Here is a 22,676-nt window from a genome sequence, read left to right as displayed (position 1 = left end):
ATCCAAAAAAATATGCAAATAATTTACAAGAATCATTTGAGAGTATAGTGGGTTTCTAGACACAAAAGCAATACAAATAAATGAACTACATTTTACACATAAAAATCAACAGGAAATAATGTGGACTAAGTAATTTGGATTAACATTCTAACTAGAGAATATTTAGAAAAGCTGGATAAAAAATATTTTTAAAAAGTATATGGCAAGGTAACAGAGAGCTGCTAAGTTAGTGAATAATTACCAAGCTAATATCTAGGAGAAGACAGAAATTCAGAAAGGTGAATCCTTCATTTGGACCACCATGTGCTGGAAACATTTACATATTTCCAAGAAGCTACTGAGAAGCTGAATAGAGATAAGGGACTAAGTATGCAAAGGTAGAGGCTAGGGCCAGTAAAGAGGTGAGGGCCCTTGATAACTCTAACCCACGCTTTGGAACCCTAAAGGGTTGCACCCTAGGAGTAAGGTGAAGACAGACCACTAGCAGAGCCTGTAGATCAGCTTTTAGTCACAAAGATAGCCTAGAAAAACCTCAATTTCTGAAACGAGATCAAAATGACCCTAAAGTACTAGTGTCCAGGTACCCTAACAGAAGCAAAAAATTCTCTAGAGGATGAAAATATCATCCTAGGCATCAAATTATTTTAAGTTTGCAAGTACAATATTGGCAAACAATTAAAGATAACCACATACAAAGGAAATAAGACAATAAGAATGAAGACTAAAAGAAATAAAAGAAAAAAACAAATCTGCAGGAAGGTTTTAGATTGTGGAATTATTATACGTTATACACACAGACTATAAAATAATTATGCTTTTCATGATCAAGTAGATAAGAGATTAAAAATTTTGGCAAGACAATTCAATTGGAAACTGCAAAAGTAACAGATTTGCATGTTTGCAATTAGAAAATTGAGAACTGAAAATACAAAAGGCTAAGAATAACCAAGATACTAACAGAATTATAAGTTGGAAGGACCTGTTTTACCAAATATCAAGAATATTTCAGCTATGGTGACAAAGACAGTATATTAGCACAGGGATAGAAAAGAAGGAAGAAAAAATTCAGAAAAAGAGACATATAGAAATATGGATATGATACATGACTTTGGTGGCACTGCAGAATAGAAAAAAATCAGACTTTTCAGTAAATTGTGGTGAGGAACCCCTAGCATACAAAAACTTATATGTGAAAGGTAAGACTAAAGCTTTTAGAAGACAACATAGAAGAGTATCTTCATAACACTAGGGTATGGAATGATTTCTTAAAACTCACAAAAAACTCTAACCATAAAACAAAAGATTAATACTTTTCAGTTCCTAACCACTAATAAATTCTTTTACCTAAGAACATCATAAAGAGAGGGAGAGCCAAGCTACAGAACGGGAGAAGATACTAGCAACTATATAGCCAATAAAGAACAGGATTTATAAAGGTCTTTTATGAATCAACAAATAAAAAGATGTCCAATACAATAAAAAAATAATGTGAAAGACCTGAGAGGACACTTCACAAAAGAAAAAGTTGAAGTGCCCAGTAAACTTATGAAAAGGTGATCAACTTCAATGGTAATTAGGGAATGACAGAGTAAAATTTCAATGAGATACAACTGCATATCCACCAGACTGGCAAAATAATAAAATGTCAATACCAGTGTTGACCAAAATGTGGAGACATAGGACATTTCTAACACTTAGAATAAATAACATAATCATCCAATAAAACTGAAGATATGAATATCCCATATATGACCAAGCAATTCTAGTCCTAGATATATATCTTATTTGTACCAGGGGATAAATAAAATAATGTTCATTGTGGAACTGTAACTGCCCCAAACTAAAAAACATCCCAATTGTCCAGTCAATAGAATGAACAAATTGTGGTATATTAATACAAAGGTAAATTATACACCAATGATGAAGAATGAAGTATAGTTGCAACCAACATGGATGAATCACACGTTGAATGAAAGAAGAAGCCACAAAAGAATGAAGTATGATCTTTTTACATAAAATTCAAAATCAAGCAAACTATTATTTAGGTTTACGTATATAGGTGGTAACACTATAAAAATGAGAGAGCTACCATAAAAGGTAGGACAGTTATAATTACCAAGGGATGTGTGGGGAAGCTGGTTGTGATTGGGAAGGGACTACATGGGGAGTTTCTGGACTGCTGTCAGTGTTCTATTAACTTGTCTGTGGTTATATAAATACTTAAACATTATTCTCTAAACTGCATATTTATATTTTATGTACTCCTCTGAATATATATTTTTGAACATATATTTCTTAATTAAAAAAAAACAAAACTAAGATGTAGAAAGAGAAAAATGAACATAGATTGTCAATTGGTACTCTTATCCCCAAGATTTCAACTTTCTGATTTTTGTTTTTTAATCTGTGAAAAGCAAAAAAATCATTAAACCCATACCCAGAGATTGTATACTAAATGATTACTTATAATCACAATGAATTTATTATGTTCATTATAGTTGAAAAAATTAGGTAAAGACATTTCTTCCTGAAGATCTCAAGATAACAATTTTTGTTGTTTTCATTTTACTAATTATAAAATGATTCTAAATATATTTATAGTTGACTTTTTAATGTTTTGTCACTATTACCACCAGTGTGTGTCATAGCAGCTAAAAAACAAAAAAAAAGGGTACATATTTATTTCCAAATTCTACCTTTGGGACAATTTATTAGGAACTTACAGACAAGTAACGTAACTGTTGTGAACTCTAAAAAGGAAAGGACATTAGAAATATCCAACTAGTAGTCTTGGATTTAACAGATCTAGGTTTTACATGGTCAAGACTATTTCTTTCCAACTGTTTTAAAAGAATTTCCAGGAGCCAAAAGCACTCTGAAGTAATGTCCCTCCACAACTAGTGACTGTTGTATCTCCATGACTGCAAAACTTGAAAATCAGGAAACGCCAAAGCAACATTACTCACAAAATGAATAGTAGAATCAGAATCTCTAGAGTTAACGATGGAACATGATTTACAAAGATATTTTCAAATTTCTTAATTTATTTTTTAATAAGTAAAAAGTTACTCAGTGGAAATGTACAAAATCAAATCATTAATTTCTACATTTGGTATTTCAATCACCAACGGTGATCTCATGGTGCAGTAACTGATAACATAAGAAGAACTGTCATTAGCTTCACTCTGGCTTTCTAGCTTACTAGAACTAAATAAATGATGGCAATAACCACTATCTATAGAAAAAAAAAATTATGACAAAATGATTATAGGTTTAATCACAAAATGAACTTAATCCTTGTTGATTTTGTTCTTACCAGTTAAAGCACTGATGTCTACAAATATGAACTGATAGCATGGTTCTAAATTCAATTCTGAAAAGATGTGGAGACTTATACAAAATATAAGCAAGCTATTTATCATATATGAGGATTGTTCCATGGCTACCTGGAAAATATCAATTACTTTCAAAGAGCACAAAACAAAGTGAAAGTGGAAAAAAGGCTTCTTATACAAAAGTCCTTTTATTAGTTCTATCCTCTAAAGTTCCAAGTCATTGAGTCTTGATATTCCTGGATTCAATTTTAAGTAACATTAATTTTAAGTATTACACTTGGGATCTGCACACCTCGAGAGAGTAGGATATGGTGAACAAAAAATTGCTTATTTCAAAGGTAGCCATTTCTTTAAACTCACCCCATCCACTTTTCCCCAGCTTCCAATGTATAGAATATCCTTTAATCACACAAATTCACTCTCCACTCCCAAATGTATTTTCCCAACTAGATATTTTTACAAAAGAAACCATGCCCACTGACAAAGCAATTCAAACTATTTGTAAATGGAATAAAAGTACAGAGTATAAAAAGATACGAAATTGAAGCAACACTGATATACATCTGGTTTTTAATTTATCAAAATACCTATTAATGGTCTGAACAGGGGAGTTGAAGGAAAAGAGCTACAGGGAAATGACTTCCTACAATTATAAAATGCCAATTGCTTTAGAATGCATGATAGCCTTAGTAAGGAAAGAATCACTTGCTGTTTTCACTGAGTTTACAGTGTTGAATACTGTTTACATCATTTTAATAAAAGCACTTATATGAACATAGCTCATATCAGAAAACAGAAAGTTTCTCTCAATAAAGATCTAAAAAAATAAATTTTTATCTTTGTCAATTCCCTTTCTGGGGATGGGAAATAAAATAAAATGCTTCCTTTTAAAATAAAAATATTATTATTTTTTTCTGTTCATTAGGTTTCTGGAAGAAAAAAAAATCAAGACCCTACTAGTGATGATTTTTCAATTTCTAAGGATACTCCCCTCAAAAAACCTTTTAGTCTTTTTTTTTTTTTTTTTGAGACAGAGTCTCACTTGGTTGCCCAGGCTAGAGTGAGTACCATGGCGTCAGCCTACTCACAGCAACCTTAAACTCCTGGGCTCAAGCAATCCTCCTGCCTCAGCCTCCCGAGTACCTTGGGACTACAGGTCCCAATGTGCCGGGCATGTGCCACCATGCCCGGCTAATTTTTTCTATATATTTTCAGTCGGCCAATTAATTTCTTTCTAGTTTTAGTAGAAAACTAGAAACTAGGGGTCTCGCACTTGCTCAGGCTGGTTTTGAACTCCTGACCTGGAGCGATCCACCTGCCTCGGCCTCCCAGAGTGCTAGGATTACAGGTGTGAGCCACTGCACCCGGCCCCTTTTAGTCTTATATACTATGACAATCAGGTTTACAGTTTTAAATAAATAAAAACACCACATTAGAAGGCTTACTGAAAAATCAAATGATTAGTTACATTTATCTGTTCACATTCATGGATTATCTAAACAGGTTGTCAGAGTCCATATAATACTGTTAATGTAGAGTCCAAGTTAACGTGTCATCTGACCTACTGCTCATGGCTTACAACAATGATGCTATCGATAAAAATCCTGATTTTTGGGGGACAGTGATATAACAAACTCTCATTACACTAGCAAAGGTAATAGGACAGTAACTCTAACTGCACAATTTTAAAAGTCTATTCTTCATCCACCACTACCATCCATCCTTACCCTTTACACTGGTATTAATTCTCAAAGCCTACTCACTGGACAGGTACAGGGGGCCACTGTTTGTGTAGAAAAATGGGCTTCAAATACTAAACAAACAAAAAAAATTCATAAAATAGGATTAAACTTTTTGGATAGTTCCAATTGTTACTTTCAATTTCTTGATCCTTATCTCCTCTGGTCATAAATATTTTTTCTTTCTTTTTATCCAAACAGGTAAATACACAAATCTGCTTTAAGTCTTATAAGATGGCATTCCAGTTCAAAGTTGCTTGTAATCACAGTCACGTGTGAACCGTTAGACAAGTGTATACTATGCTCCAAAATGTTTTACAATTTTTCAGGGTAGTTCCATATTCTGATGTTTCTCTTAAATTAAGGCTTCATCAAAGAGAAATCCATAATATTATGAGCTGATTTTTTTTAGTTTCTGAATTAAGTATATTCTTTTCAAAATCAAGTAGTTCTGGAGTAACCGTAAGACAACTTCCATTAATCAGTTTCATGAGTGAAGTAGTATCTTACTGGAGGTCCAGGCAAATCTTCATCTCCATCAGTGTCTGGGGCAAATGACACAGTAAGATCCACGTATTTCTTTTCAGTAGAAGGTTTTACAAGTTTATGCATTCTAAGAAAAATAAGCAAGGATGAATATTTTGGTAAATTCTATAAAATAAAAGAATGATTTGCTAACTAATGCCATCCAGAAAATGTGGAATTGTATCTAGACTTTATTTTAAAATTTAGTAATCCACTTGCTTTCAAATATTCAGTTTACTAAAAGTTCTGAACTTAAAATACTCATTTAACTAACAATCAATCTGGACCACTGCTGGTCATAAGAAAGAGTATAGACCATTTATTAAAAGACAAAAAAAAATTCCCATAATATAAGCAATGATTTTTAAAAATTCCTCTTCTATACTCCCTATAAAATTTGGAGGCATCATAAATTCTCAAGCATTTCTCTGTAAAGAGTAAAAAAGCCAGCCAGATTTAAATCTTAAAATGCAAGATAGAAAAACCATAATAAAAGACATTCTTAAGTTTTGCTCTCATATCCAATTGTTTATCCTATTTACTGAAAAACCAATTCATCTTTGCTACTGCCACTGCTACTGTCTTAAGTCATCATCTATATACCCCTTAGATTATTACATTAGCTTCTAGCTAGCTGCTTTCAGTCTCTTTTCTCCCTCTAAACTACACTGCTGCCAGCATTCTCTTAAAATGTAAATCTGATATTATATTCCTGCCTAATAATGTTATCTATTATATACTGTATACCTACTTCATGCTAGGCTCTGAACTATATAATCTATTTATAATCCTCAATAACTTTCCACTTTACTAAGATAATTTGTCCCATATATTACTTTTCATCTTTCTACCATTCATTGTTATCACCTTACCCATAAGTCATCCCAAAATACTTAATTTCCAAAATAGACCATGCATGCTCTTTTTTTTTGATAAAGAGTCTTGCTCTGTTGCCCTGGCTACTCTGATGCCGTGGCATCAGCTTAGCTCACAGCAACCTCAAACTCCTGGCCTCAAGCAATCCTCCTGCCTCAGCCTCCCGAGTAGCTGGGACTACAGGCATGCGCCACTATGCCCAGCTAATTTTTTCTATATATTTTCAGTTGGCCAATTAATTTCTTTCTACTTTTAGTAGAGACGTGGTCTCACTCTTGCTCAGGCTGATTCTGAACTCCTGACCTTGAGTGATCCGCCCGCCTCAGCCTCTCAAAGTGCTAGGATTACAGGCGTGAGCCACTGCGCCCAGCCCCATGCACGCTCTTTATAAGCTGCATATGTTTACACAAACTATTGCTTTTGTCTGTAATAGTCCTTCTGCAAAGGTAGCTCAAATGAAATCTACCCTGAACTAGAGGTTAGAGTTAGTAGTGCCCAAAGTACTCTGAAAAAAAACCCTTTATTATAATAATTATTCAATAACATTTTAATGATCAATTAACATGTCAATTTCCCTTAGTAGACTGTGAACTCCCTGAAAGCAGGGCTATTGGATGAAGATACATGATAAAATATAAACGGGAGTAACATTTACGGAATACTTATATGCCATTACACTATTAGCCCTTAATATTATTTTAAGGCACAATCATCTCATCCTATTAGATAAGACACTAAGTTTCAAAAACTACTCCAATGGCAAAATGACTAAGTGGGCTAAGCAAGGATATGAACCCAGGTCTTTCTAAAGCTGAATTCATGCTCTGAACCATGACCCCATTGACTGACCTAAGGTGTCCAGGCACTTAATAGGTACTCAATAAATACCTGCTAAATAAGTAATGCAATAAAATGAGAAATATCCTTCACAAACATTATCATGCTGGACATTTCAAATACTGGCCAACTGTCAAAAGCACTTTCGTTAATTATTTGCAGTGAATTTTAAATCCCACTGATAGATACACCTCATGACCACACATTCCACTATCATCTAGGTAACATACAATAAAGGAATTCTAACTACTACTCTTAATTTATCCAAAAATACATAGGGACCTTTATGAAAAACAATATAAGGCAAATCAACACTTTAATATAATAGTTTTATTTTTTAAGGTATAGATTATTAAGACTGGGTCATAATTTAAATGTGATTAACTTCAATTAACTTCTGTAGGCAGAGCCAACAGACATGTTAAAGATAACCATTATACAGAGATTCATTTATTCATGTATTTACTGATGTCTACTATGTACCAGGTATTGGTCTAAGCACTTGAGATACAATGCTGAGCAGATCAGATAAAGATTCTTGCCCTTGTGAAACTTATGTTCTAGTGGTGGGGGGAGACAGATACAAACAAAAAATATAAGCAAAACATACAGCAGTCTTAAGACACTGATAAGTGGCATGAAGAAGAGAGAAAGTAGAGCAGAGTTTAGGAATACTAGACTGGGGTTGGAGACAGGTTGCTGTACTAAATGGGGTCAGGGAGGCCTCTGCAGGAAGTGCAAAGATTAGAGGCAAGAGTTAGCTATTTCACCATCTCAGAAAGAGTTACAACAAGAGGGAACAACTAGAGCAAAGGTCCCATGCTGGAGCATGACTGGAGCATCCAAGGAAAATTAAGGCGGCCAGTACAGCTGGAATATTGTAAGCGACAAGGAGAGAAACAGGAAAGGAACTTAGAGGGATAACTGGGAACCTGATTATTTTGGGCCTTGTAGACCCCTGTAAAGCCTATGGCTTTTTTGGGTTCCTTTTCTTCCCTTTGGTCTCTGCTCAAATACCACCTTACAAAGTGAGAATATGATAGACAGACGGAACACCTAGATCACTCAGTATAATACAGCAACTCAACAGCCCCAACTTCCCACATTTCCTTTTCCCTTTATTTTTCATTTTCTCCATGGCACTTACCATCATCTGACATACCTATCTAGTTATGCAAACTCAAGTAGGAAGGAACTTTGCTCAGTGCTGTATTCCTAATGCTCTGAATAGTACCTAGTACACAGTTGGCACCTTTAACAAAAATCTGTTGAATAGATGAATAAAAATAACAATCTAGCATTTTTGTTTTAATCCTGCCCTGTTAAGCCAGGTAATTATATTTAAACTTAAGAAGTGGATTCACTTAAATGTCTCGACCAAATCAGGTTTCTAAATCTGTTAACTGAAGAGCTGACTCTGAACTCCTATAAATTCACAAGGGTACTATAATCCTGTCAATCTCACACTTGAGAGGTAGCCTGTTGGGCTTCACCTGGCAATTTCACTGTCTTCATTAATGCCATTAGACAAGAGCAACACTTTTACCTGAATTTCAATAACCTTTATATTTTAATTTTCACTGTGTGTCCAGCTTATATTTCAATTTGTTTGAATTGTTTACATATAATGTTCAATACTTACGTTAACTTCAATCTTTTTGCATGACCAGGCATTACAGGAACATAAAGCATTTTGACTCCCTGTACCACCATTGTTGGCTCAATTCCATACTTCTCCTAAAAGTCAATACCCAAAAGAGGAAAAAAAAAAAAAAAAAAAATCAAAGCCTTACCCAAACATAACTTAACATTGTTTACAAACAACATTTTATGGCCAATAAAGAGAGCAAACTTGTGCTAAAAAACATTTTTAATTTCCAATAAAGTTATGAATAAAAACTAAACAGAAACCATACTCAAAGCTAATGAACCAAGGCAATAAAAGTATCTCACCTTGACTGCATTTATGAAATCCAAGAGAGTGAAATCTTCTTTTCCATGTATAGTCCATCTATCCCAAATTGTAAATGATATTCCATTTCTGTTGTAGAAAAATATTCAGAACAGAAACATTTAAATTTTCCTTTTACTGATAATAAAAAAAAAAAAAAACCCAAACCCAGCAGTTCATTATTTGTGATTTCGCTAGAAATTAACATGAGGAAAAAAAGGAAAATACAACTTCTAAAATATTTCATAATCTTATTTCACCATCACATCATACAGTAACCACTTTTATCAATACCTTGTTGATCCATACAGTATCTCATTATAAATCAGTATGTCTTAGTGAGAGTTTTCTCTATTTTTTTAAACAGCTGCACGGAGTTTCATTGTGTGGAGGTTCCAGTCCTCTATTACTAGACACTTGGGTTGTTCCAATCATTTGTATGACAAACAATGCCAGAATGATAATCTTGTTTACATGTAATTTGAAATGTGTGCAAATTTATCTGCAATTCTGAAATATAGCACCGTATTTCCCTTATTGTGGATTATACTATTTTGTACTCTCATTAGCAATGTAAGAGAGTGCTTGCTTTCTCACATCCTTAAGATAGGTTTTTTTCAAGTTTTGGCTGCTGCCAATCTGAAAAGTGCAAAATAGAGACCCAAGGAATTGCTTTGCTTTGTCACAAGCTTGTGGAATTCGATTCTAGATCTCATGATTCAGTTAGATACTAGAATATTTCTAACTCATCTGGATTAGGCAGACATAGATGAAAACATAATGTTAAATAGAGTGGCAGATCAAGTTCTGTAAGAATTCTTTTTGGCTAGTTTAGTCAGAAATGTTCATGAAGATGAGGTTTGATCTGACCTTGAAGTAACAACAAAGATTTATATATATATTGAGGAAAAAAACGTGAAACCAGTTTTTCTCTCTTTTAAAAGTTAAAATATTTTATTTCATTCTCATTATACAAGAGAAGTAGTAGAGACCTTCATACATACCTGATTTTAGTCTGTCTTACTTCAGATGTCTCTGTAAACACTATAATTGGAATGGCTAAGTTAAGGAAACAATTTTTGTAGGCTTCAAATGGATAGCCACCGGTTATTTTGATCATCTCCAAGGCAACCTAGATAAAACAAGGTAATATGATCATATAAATAGCCTAGAACAATTCATGAGTTTGACTGGATCTGCTCAATTTTCCCAAGTTCTACTCAAGCATTTCTCTGTGAATAGTAAAAGCAGTTACAGAACTGGAATAATGTATATTTCTTATTTATAAGGCTCTATACTTTTAGCATATTTTATACTCTCAATCTACTCTATACCTGGTCAACAAAGTTATTTAAAAAAATATTAATTTGAGCATATAATTTCCCTACTTTGAAAGCAGATGCCAGAACTAAAAAAATACAACAGTCTAATATCGCTTAATATAAGGACAGGTAACTACATAGCTTCTAAGAATAATTCCAGAGTAATGATACCATATGGTATAACTAGGGCCATACTAAAGATTCTGAATCATTAAGAGTAAAGAAAGATTAAGGCAGTTCATTTTATTCAACAAAACAGAGCATCTGCATTGTATGGTGGTTATAAAGATGACTGAGAGGACTACTGCCTGTAAGAAAAATTATAATCTATCTTGAGCTTATTTTTGATGTTAAAATGTTTATGTATAGAAAACCTCAAAATGTAGATGACTATTTTCAGAAATAACTTCAAATTTTAAATTATAAAATCTAGTATTTATCCTTCCTTCTCTAAGATCTATGAGTGACTGGTTGGGGTTGGTAATGATAGGAAAGACAGGGAAGAGGCAATGAAAAAGGAACATTTTTATTCAAAGAATAATGAACTTACCAAGCCAGAAACTGCAGCAGTGGATGTGGCTATAGCAGGTATAATTTTGCCAGCTATGCGCTTTGTTTTGAAACGGTCAGCTGGTTCAATGTTATACATTTTGGCACGAAGATTTGATGCAGCTGTGATGAAATCTATGTGTCCATTCCGATCATCATCTTTTTCAAATGAAAGCACTGCCATCTGAAGGTCACCTGATGGTAAAAATCAGAAAAAAAAATTTTCCTAGGAAGTGGTTAAGCTGCCAGTTTCACTAGGTAAAAAGTAATGTGGGTTTACTATTAATACTTTAAACATTCCTTTTATGTTCTTAAATGACTGAAAAATACAAGAAAAACTGAGGCAACTGAAGTTATTGAAGGAAGGACATGAAAATGGCTTAAATACCAATAAATAAGAAAAGTTTCTATATTTAAAAAAGCTAACAAACAGTAAAATAAGAAAGGTGTGTACCACACATCTGCTATCAAGTGGTTTATATTAATAATACAAAAGTCAACATTTGTTATTGTTCAAAAATTTATCCATAAATCCTACTCTGAAACATTCTCCCTCTGGTAACTAAGAATAGGGCCAATTGGTCAAATAAAACTATGTATCTTTTTGAAAGTTTTGTAGATCAGTGGTTCCCCAAATCATTCTAATTATTATTATTTTAGATTATTTTCATGAAATACTGGTTCTTACATAAAATACCAGAAGTTTGGGAACCACTGATTAATGTAATAAAAAGATGGAGAGCAGGTCTAAAAAGATGACTGACTGGCTCTGTTTTTAAGGAATTAAGTTCAGTTTTCCTATATTTTGATATTTAAGATCATTTTAGCAAGGATGTATAGGTTAGCTTATATTTCCTCTGTTGGTAATTATGGAGACTAAGAATCTAAGAAGAGTTCTGTTTATGGTTCTTTATCCTGAAGTGATTTAATTGGGTCTGTCTAAAGATTTGTCTCCACGAGGACCTCATTAAACTGAATTTTTAATTCATTAAAAACATAGCTATTCACTCATTGTTTTTAGATCTGCTCACCATGAGAAGGACTAAAGCAATTAGAAGAACAATAAAGCAGTTAATGTGATTTGGGAGAATTATATTTCAACATTCTAGGGTAGGCCAATGGTGGGAAAAATGAATTTAGTCACAGTTAAAGATGAATAATGATTTTCATATAATCATGAAATCAGTATTATTATTACTGTTGTTATTAAATCCCACAAACTTTTGGGCATAGAGTTTAGTGAAAATAAAAACCCATCTGGTTCAAAACATTTTTATAAAGGTTTTCCCTTACTTTTGGTAGCTTCATTAGATAAAATAGCCTTTTCTAGTTGGAAAATAGCATTCCTCTCATCTTCACTGCTAATAGGAACATGGTCTGGTTTCCTCGCGGTTTCATCTGTTTGAACCACCTTTAAATATATGAATATGTTTTTTATTAATGTTATATGCTGTATCTAAGTTTGGTTACCACTTAGCTGTTTTATCAAATAAATCACAAATAAAAATATTTCCTCCATGTATTTTAATCAGATTATTAATCATTATGGTCCAATATATTTTACATCTTCCTTTAGTAAGTAATATTGTTATTTATGTATTTGTTTACTTTTTATCTATCTTCTCAGACTGGCATGTAAACTCTATGAGAAGAGGATCTTGATGTATTTTGTTCACTAAGAGAACTACAATATGTCTAAAACAACTTGCTCATAGTGGGCGTTAAAAATATTTATTGAATAGCTCATATGCTCTAAGTCCATATAGATCTCTTTTAAAATTACACCTTAAAAGTTAATATTAATCAACAGTTTGTGATTCTGAAAAATCTACTTTAAAATCAAGTGGCACAGCTCCAACTAGTGCACAGCTGTTTAATATTACCAAAGAAATTGAAGAAATCCATAAAATATATATTATGAGCATCCTTTAAATATTTATTGATTGCTGACAGGAAGTTCTTTCCTAAAGAATATGTTTTCCTTTATCTAGAAAGGTTAGCATGAGTAAGGCAGCCCATACCACAAGTAATTTACATTAAGAAATGACTTTTTAGACATTCCATGAGGGCACTGGAGTTAATATTCTCAAACCAAGAAACTAGCTTCATCAGCACTAAAATACTGTTTCTTTTTTGTTTGAGGTTTATTTGAGACATGGTCTTGCTCTGTCACCAAGGCTAGAGTGCAGTGGTGTTACAGCTCACTGTAATCTCAAACTCTTGGGCTCAAGCAATCCTCCTGTCTTAGCCTACCAAGTAGTTAGGACTACAGGCACGTGCCACCATGCCTGGCTAATTTTTAAATATTTTTAAGACAGGGTCTCGCTATATTGCTCAGGCAGGTCTTGAATTTGTGGCCTCAAGTGATCCTCCTGCCGGGGCCTCCCAAAGTGTTAAGATTACAAGCATAAGCAATTGCGTATGGCTCTTAAAGTACTATTTCTTATTTTAAAATAATACACTCAGATCATGCTTTCACAGATTAAAAGTTATTACAAGTATATAAGAAATGTTAAGGAGTCAACAAAGCAAAAACTTTTTGTTTGCCAGATGTCTAGTTAATATTTTTGGCTGTGATACCTGTAACTAGATGTGCAAACCTGAAGCTTTGGTATGAGCGGCTTTAGGTAGTTGTTAAAAACTCTGTAATTCATGTTAAAATTGTAGCTAAATTGCTCAGGAATATCTATTACTCCCAAACTTTGATACAGATACAGAAGCAGTGCAAGCCAGAAAACATATTGAAATAAGAGTAATAAGGGCCAGTCAAGTTATTGAACTTCTTGTGTAAGAGTTGACTTCTGTGGAGTTTTGCCCATGAGAAACATAGGCTAACAACTTTATTTGGGACTTCTGTCTATCCTTTCTATATTTTCTGCTTTATAGGCTACAAGTCATGAACATTTCATTCAGCAAACCCATCTACTTGTGTAAAATTAACTGCCGAAAGTCTTCCTTTTCCCAAAAATAAAACTGCAGAATTGAAGACTTGCACACATTACTTCTTTCTTGAATTCTGCAAGGAGACAGTCATTATTGCATCTTTTTGAGTATAAAGGATAAGGGGAAAACAAGGTTGTTTTGTGGATGATTTTTAGAGTGCATACAAGATAGGTATAAACTGATCATATAAAAAAGAAATAATATTTCATATTTTCAGACTTTCCTACATACACTGCCTAAATTTCATGTCCCGTCTTTACTAATACTCCCTTATCTCTTTCTCTTTCCAATGTATTTGCCTCGCAAAATCCCAACTGCAGTCCTATTCAATGTTTCATCTATTTTGTAGAACAACAGCATGCAAACAGCTAATGTAGCTGGAGAAAAGGTAATGATCTTCTCTCCAGCCACATTTAGTAGACTATATTAAGTGGGTCCTCAAATTTACTACAATTCTAATTAACTGATTTTCCTACTCTGCTGGGCAATTATTTCATACCTTTTTTCTCTGCTCTAACTTCCTTTATCTTTCTATACTCTCCACGCTCAGCTATTAAACTTGCTTATAATTTCAACTAAGAAAATAATAATATTTTTTCCATACTCCAATTCCAATCCATTAGAAACCTCTCAGGCATGCAGTAAAATATACACAAAATACAACCCTTTATCATCACTTTCCTGTTACCTACTACTTCATTCAAACCATCACCATCTCTTGCCTTGCACTCTTGCAATCTCCCATCAGCTTTTCCTGCCTTCTCTCTTATGTTACATAAAATCATTAACATAACAGCCAGAGTCATCCTTTTAAACATAAGTCAGATCATCTTGTTCCTCTGCTTAAAGGCTATTGACTTCTCATTTCTCAGTTAAGCACAAAGCACGTATCATAACCCCAAGTACCACTCCAGTTTCACAGTTTATCCCTGTTACCTATTCTTTTTAAAAAGTTCTGGCCTTAAAAGCCCTTCAAAGCTTTTCTCTGTATTTGTCTCTGCTGCCTGTATTGCTCTTTCACCATTCCCTCACTGCCTGCAGGTTTCTGCTCAAATGTTACCATTATCAGAGAGGCTTTCCCCTTCCAATCCATATAAAATGGATGGAGCACTAGTTCCATCCTTTTTATTTCTGAAACAAGGTGTCGCTTTGTTGCTCAAGCTGGAGTGCAGTGGCACAATCAGCTCACTGCAGACCTGAATTCCTGGCTCAAGTGACCCTCCTGTCTCAACCTCCAGAGTGGCTGGCACTACAGCCATGAGCCACCATACCTGGCTAATTTTTAATTTTTTTTGTGGAGACCAAGTCTCACTATGTTGCCCAAGCTGGTCTTGAACTACTGGCCTCAAATGATCCTCCAATCTTGGCCTCCCACTGTGCTGGGATTATTAGGTATGAGCCACTATGCCTGGCCTCTATCATTCTTTATTTCTTTTCCGTTTTATTTTTTCTTCTTAACACTGATGTTCAGATTGCAATATTATATACTTATCACATCCACAAGGGCAAGAACTGTTCATTATGGTATTTTCCAGGTTCAGCATTATGGATACAAATGGAATTTTAAAAACTATTTGCTCAATGAATGAATTTCCAAACATACCTTGTTGGAAGGTTTGAATTCCTGAACCTTCACTTCCGAAAGAATATTCAAGAGGGCATTTGCTGATAAGTCCTGTTTTTTAAAAAAGTAATCAACAAAGATATTCTTCTATTTCTGAGTTCTAAAGCTAAAAACAATTTACAAAAGGTCCTTAATCATATTGAAATATTTGAATAATTATCATCTGAATATTTACACCACATCCATTTGAGACATTTACCTTTATTTCTATAGAAGTATCACCCATAGAGTTTATTGGGGGAGGGAGGTGTTTGTGAAACAGCACAAATTAGTCTTGCAGTTCCCAACTCCTGGGTTGTGGACCGGTACTAGTCTGTGGCCTGTTAGTAATCAGGCCGCACAACAGGTGAGCCACCGGTGAGCAAGTGAAACTTCCTCTGTATTTACAGCCTGTCCCCATCGCTTGCATCAGTGCTGCCTGAGCCCCACCTGCCTTGCCTCTCCCCCAACCCATGAAAGATTGGGGGCTGCTGTATTAGTCAAAAAACCTAAAATCTTAGTTCTTTCTTCAAATTTCTAAAAAGGTAGTTTTAGGAGTGGTTGTGAATATAAGACTGAGTGCCTTGAGATCAGGGATTATCTTTATCATTTCCTTAGCTTCAATATTTTACAAAGTTCCCTGGACAAAGTTATACTCAATATATAAAATAAAGTAAATGAAATTCATACCTTGAGAAGAAAATATTTAAATGGTTCAAGATGAACTTAGATGAATTTAAGGCTATCAGATTCATATTCATTATTAAGAAGCTGCTTAGGAAGAACTGAGGCATACTGTCTTTGAGGTCAACTACCATTCTTATCACAAAACTAGCACTCTTCTCACAAAAAGAATATCAGACTGAATGCCATTATCTTTACTAGACATTTGTGGTATATTTTATTTGAATTCCAAAAAGGATTAATCTATACCAAGCACTTTTATCTGGATCCAAAATAGCCAATGTTAATTATGTACCTGGTTCATATTTCTCCATTTAGCCTTACCTAAAAGTGTAGCAATTTATGTAGCTCTAATATGCATTTGTGAAGAAAAATTGACTAATGCAGATCTGCCTTTCAAATAAAACTGTATTAGACCTTTTATCTTAATCAGTGAAGATGATGTCTAAGAGAATGGATATGATAATAAGGTAAGAAATGTCAACACGGGGGAGCATTTTCAGATTTCCTGAAAGCACACAGTACCACAAAATAAGTCAAGCAAATGTTAACAAAGAAAATCTCTAAGGAATAGTTTTAAATTGCTATGAAATGGTTCACTTTGGTTTTTCAGAATTTGGATAGCTGAAATTGATGAACAGGTTATAAATATCTTAAAAATAAAGTATGACTTACAAATATTGCTTTTTCTCTACTTAACTTTGGAAAGAAAAATTCAACTTTCATCTACTTAGTAATACTGCAATGAGCTTTTAGTTTCTGCTATGTTGGAAGGGGTAACAATACAACAAAATAAAAATTTTATATCAAAAAGAATGATTCTTATAACCTGTAAACATATTTTGATACAATCAGCTGATCAGGCACCTAATTGTAACCTGGTTTTATATTACTTGCTAGGACATAAAGAGTATCTTACCTCTTTTGTAAATGGAATGCAATATACTGTAGCATATAATTTTGCAGCATTCTGAAGGAAACTGAGGTGCCTTTTGAAATTAAAAAATAAAGCAAAGTTTGAATGCATACTTTTAAAGATAATGTTTAACACATTAGGAACTATAGCCTTTAAAATATGGTTTGAAGAAAAACAATCAGAATTTTGTTAAACAATCAGACTTTTTGTTAAAGGATTACTTACTAAAAAGTCAGACAATGAAATTCTGGTCTAGATCAAAACATTGAAGAAGTTACAAAAGAGAAATCAATGTTTACCCTCAAAAACACTAATATTCAGGCAGTGATCATGATTCCTTTAGGGAGAGAATTGACTGGACAGAAGTACAAAAAAATCAGATTTGTGAAAGAAAATTCATTTTAATTAATAAGAAATTAAATTATGTCAGGTTCAAACTAAGCAAACAAGTTTGTTTAAAAACAAAAAAGGTTAATTTTTATAGGAGAAGTGGTTTGGGTAAGGTGACTAGAATCCTAAAACAAAAACCAGATAAGAGAATTAAGCATAGAGTTGTCTGTTAAAAGAAAGGTTAGTAAAAGGAAAGCTAAGTGTTTAATTAAAATATATACACAGTAAGTGTTAATCTAATGTGTAGCTAATATAGTGTATCTAGGTATTCACGCAGAGACCAACTCCTTTGAAAACTAATTTGACATTATTTAGGCAGATATTCAGTAATCATTTTTTCTTCCATGTAACTAAAGATTCTTATATACTGGCTTCATTAAATATAAAATCACTTATTGTAATTTTATTTTATGGATAAAGTCAAAGAAGTGATTTTTGGTTTTAGAGTAGATATTTATTATAAAATATGAGGTTATTTACAACATAAATGGATTCACATTTTTGTGGGAAGAAGGGTTGTCGCTGCTTTGTAAGACAGAACGACTTGTCAACTCTTAGACTAATAGCAATGAAATAATTTAACATTAGAGAGCTTGAAGTTTTCACTCTGTAATTTATAGTTAAGAAATTTACAATGAAGGATGCATCTAAAACTAGATATACATACTTACAAAGGTTCATTTAAATCAAATTTTATTGGTGAAGGGGGTCTCTTTGGTGATTGCCAAAACAAACCTAACAAAAAGATACAAATATTATTTTCAATGTATGTAACCAGTAATAAATTACATTAAAATTTCTTCTCAACAGTTATACTTACTGCCATCTTTTAATCGTATGTCTAGAGGGAAACAGTGAAGAAGCTGAAGAGCCTAAAGAAAGAAAATGAATTAAAGAAACCCACTACTTAATATTATGAGGTAAAAATTTTTTTAAAAATTAAAAAATTTTATGTATATTTAATAGATGCACATGCTTCAAAAATCAAAACACATTAAAAGATCTACAGCGCAGTCTCCCAACCACGCTTGCATTCCATCTGTCCATTCTCCCTTCACTGCCTCCCATACCTGGAAGAAGCTCCATTATTATTTTTTATCAATATTTGTATAGCTTTTTTTAGGGGAAGCACCTACCCAGCAAACCAAATATAAAATTATTTTGCTCCTTCTTATACAAATGATGGCATATTTTACATATCATTCTGCTCTTTTCAAACAGCTAATCTTTAAATAATGATACCAGAAAATACATAGTAGTTTGTATTTTGAAATAATATGATGTTTGAGATGTGCTTCAAAATCATCTGGGGGATGGTGAATATGGGTGGGAGTATAGAAAAAATGAGATTATCTATGAGCTGATAATTGTTAAACCGGGGCGATAGGTAATTAATAACATTAGGGTTCATTAAATTATTTCCTCTCCATTTCAATGGCTGAATTTTTTCAATTAAAAAACATTTTTAAAAACCCTGAAGAGAAGGTAAGAACTAAAACATTCCTTAGCATTTAAAACAAAGAAATCATTGATAATAATCATCTACATAGCAAGAGGGAAAGAAGTCACATTTACTGGATAAGGAAGTAGCTACAGTGAGTAGTATAGACCATTTTTCCAAGGTGGAGAGCCATGATGAAAGTGAAAAGACAGGGTAAGAGAAACCAAAAGATTTTTTTAAAAAGATGAACTTAATTTATATTCTGATAGGTAAAAGCCTAAAGAGAGGGAAAGGCTAGAGAGTGCAAGATACATTCTAGCAAATGTATGTTAACTGGAGTTAAGAATAACAGTTAATATTTAGTAATTATTTAAGTGTCCCAGTCTCTGTTCTAAATGCTTTACGAGTATTAATGCATTTGATCCTCACCACTACCTTATGTAATAGGCACTAATTTATTATCTCCATTTTACAGATGAGGAAATAGACATAGAATTTGGTTATAGGGGTGGAAAAGGCAGAATTCTAATGAAATTTCTGACTGAATATCTCTTTTTTCTCAGTCTCTTGCTTTTTCTATTCTGAACAAACTTCTTTCAGACTACAGATGAAATGTGTTCCTTATTCTCTAGAGGAATCCCTATATAAAAAAGACTTAGTGCACATAAGGATGGGATCAATATAATGCACAACTGAGAAGCAAATGAGTGGAATTTAAAGACATTCCTTAATCAGTAACATTCAAAGATAAATTAGTTGTGTGCCCAGAACCTTTTTTCACTTAACTTACTAGTTATTTCTGAAAAGCTTGCTGAAAGAAAGAGTACACATTTCAGGTTAATTTCTTAATAATTAAATGAGCCAAGGCAGACCTTTTCTGAATGTCTCAAATCACAATGCATACTTACCTTATGGTTAAAATATTTTTCAAACTTTGATCTTGCTAATTCTACACATTGGGACCAATTTCTAGGTCTTCTACTAAGTAACTTAATAACTTGAAAACAGCCTTCTAAACTTTGTCCACTTTGTATCTTCTAGAATGGGAGAGAAAAAAGAAGAACCAATATACTTCCAATTAAAAACACATACATCCCCACCCTCAAAAAGTATTTGCCAAACTTTGATGTGCCAACTCCTGTTTTAAGCTTTTTTTCCCACTTTAACCTCCTTGCCCCTTCCTCTTTTGAGGAAAATACCTTTGAAGTTGTTCTCATTATGAAAGTAGTAACTCTGAAAGATTACTGTCCCCTCATAAAATTTTCACTAGAATTTACCTCAACATGCAAATGGCTTAAATAAGCCCTTTTATTATCTGTAGCCCTCCTATCATTATCATCATATTTTTATAGGCTGAAGAATCTGAATTGCTGTCTTGTTGGTCAAATATTGACTGTTTCATACAGTTCAACCAAAATAAAAAAAGGGTCACTAGTGACATAATTTCAAGATTCTTGGCCAGGCATGGTGGCTCATGCCTGTAATCCTAGCACTCTAGGAGGCCGAGGCGGGCAGAATGCTCAAGGTCAGGAGTTCAAAACCAGCCTGAGCAAGAGCGAGACCCCGTCTCTACTATAAATAGAAAGAAATTAATTGGCCTACTAATATATATAGAAAAAATTTGCCGGGCATGGTGGTGCATGCCTGTAGTCCCAGCTACTTGGGAGGCTGAGGCAGCAGGATTGCTTGAGCCCAGGAGTTTGAGGTTGCTGTGAGCTAGGCTGACACCATGGCACTCACTCTAGCCTGGGCAACAAAGCGAGACTCTGTCTCAAAAAAAAAAAAAAGATTCTTGATACATCATTTCACTTCTTATGTATAATAATAATGTTATAATTTCTCTTTATGGTAAAATAAATCACTTGTAGGCAACTTGAAAATAAGATTACACTAACACAAAGTGTTAAAAGTTTGTATTAAAATGTTTTGATTTTTACCTGTAAAACTACTTCTGCAGATGGATAGCTTTGCCAAAATTTGTTAAATAATGAAGGCTTGTGGGAAAAGGAACTTTCAAACTATAAGAGAGAAGAGGGGAACAGTTACAAATAGAAGTTTATTTAAAATTGGAAATACTTTTCCTACTTCAAAGAAAATAAATTCCTTGAAAAGAAACTTTTACCTTATCTCTCGCCCACTGTATAGTATGTTCGATAGCAGCTGGAAAAGACTTTAGAGTACAAAATGGTATTTCTTCTTCAGGGGGATCCCGCTAATTTATAAAATATGATAAAAGATACTCAAGAAATGACACATTTTTACTGATTAAGTTTACTTTTGAGCTTTAATGCCATTAAAAAATAAAGTCCAAAAATAAATAAAATCCAACCACATATTTTTTATATCTTCTCAGGCAGTAAGAGGAAAAGTTAATTCTTCTGACACTTTAGCTATTTGTTAACAGCAATGTAATGATAAGCATGAATCCTATTAACAACGCAATTGTAAACATGAGTTATTAATGTAATGAAAAATATGAATCCTCTTATCATTTATCATCTGTGCACTCATTTGGAGTATTATGATGTAGTACTCATTCATGGCAGACCACCATATATAATTATTTTTTTCTCCAAGAATTAAGGTAACAATTAAAATTTTATAATACTCCCTACTTTGAAAAGTAATTCAAGAATCCCCAATATACCAGCGATATATATAGCTCAGCATACCATGAGCTTCTCTATGGAGAAAAAAAATTGTTAGCAGGGATAACATGTCATTGATTGGCACAATTTCTTGTTGAAAACATGTATTAAATAAACAGCAAATGTATAAGCTGTTTCATTGGATAAAGTACTAGTGAAGAAATCCATATTCTTGTATCGGGTACATTTAGCCTAGGCTTACTGGTTTACCCAATCAAAAATGACTCACTTTGTCTCTTTGTACTTAGAGATTCATATTTTAGCTTTTTGATCTATGAAACATCACTAAATATTATAGAAATCAAAGAAGAAAGCCAGAAACGTATTAAATTCTGGTTTTTAGGAGTCTGAAGTCAGAACATACTAAAGGTTTAGGAAAGGTATAATAGATTGAAGAAACCAAGGTGATTTTTAGAATTTTATAACATTCCCTACTTTGAAAATCTTCTGATACCCAACATATCATGATTTTCTCCACCTAATCTTCAAATAAAACTTGTCAATTTAGTCTATTATAATATTTTTATTTTATTTAATCACCTTCTGATGTCATGACACCACATGGGAAAACAATAAACTTCATAAAAATTTAAAATTTTCACAAAACCAAACATATCCATTAAATAGAGATACTTACTCCTGTAAAAGTATTCTCTCAATTTTGCAACTAAGATTGATCTTTTTAAAATTGTAAAGCCTACAATTATTTTCTAGATCAGTGGTTTCAACCTTGACAGTATCTCAGAATCACCTGTGAAGATTTTAAAGTTACATCTATATAAAATATGTGCATATGAAAGGCTTGGTCCCACCTATTAAGAATCTTATTCATGGCCAGGTGTGGTGGCTCACACCTGTAACCCTAGCACTCTGGGAGGTGAGGCGGGCAGATTGCTCAAGGTCAGGAGTTCGAAACC

General features: G+C 33.3%; 1 protein-coding gene across 1 annotated transcript in view; it reads right to left on the bottom strand.

Moving 5' to 3' along the window:
* Positions 1-3,504: 3,504 nt before the first annotated feature.
* The window catches only part of UBA6 (ubiquitin like modifier activating enzyme 6), a 67,736-nt gene continuing 48,564 nt past the window's right edge, over positions 3,505-22,676 (bottom strand). Inside the window, exons 21-33 of the mRNA XM_020284242.2 lie at positions 21,234-21,323; positions 21,049-21,129; positions 20,020-20,148; positions 18,491-18,542; positions 18,342-18,405; positions 17,284-17,353; positions 15,681-15,752; positions 12,428-12,545; positions 11,136-11,329; positions 10,268-10,395; positions 9,266-9,353; positions 8,955-9,049; positions 3,505-5,687 (exon numbers count right to left, since the gene is read on the bottom strand). Of these exons, the coding sequence (XP_020139831.1) occupies positions 5,552-5,687; positions 8,955-9,049; positions 9,266-9,353; positions 10,268-10,395; positions 11,136-11,329; positions 12,428-12,545; positions 15,681-15,752; positions 17,284-17,353; positions 18,342-18,405; positions 18,491-18,542; positions 20,020-20,148; positions 21,049-21,129; positions 21,234-21,323 (1,317 nt within the window). The 3' untranslated portion in view covers positions 3,505-5,551. The remainder of the gene's footprint in view (positions 5,688-8,954; positions 9,050-9,265; positions 9,354-10,267; positions 10,396-11,135; positions 11,330-12,427; positions 12,546-15,680; positions 15,753-17,283; positions 17,354-18,341; positions 18,406-18,490; positions 18,543-20,019; positions 20,149-21,048; positions 21,130-21,233; positions 21,324-22,676) is intronic.

The sequence above is a fragment of the Microcebus murinus genome, chromosome 26 (genome assembly GCF_040939455.1).
Source record: "Microcebus murinus isolate Inina chromosome 26, M.murinus_Inina_mat1.0, whole genome shotgun sequence".
Lineage (NCBI taxonomy): Eukaryota > Metazoa > Chordata > Mammalia > Primates > Cheirogaleidae > Microcebus > Microcebus murinus.
Note: the sequence above shows the minus strand (reverse complement) of the source record. Positions and strands in the feature narration are given on the sequence as shown.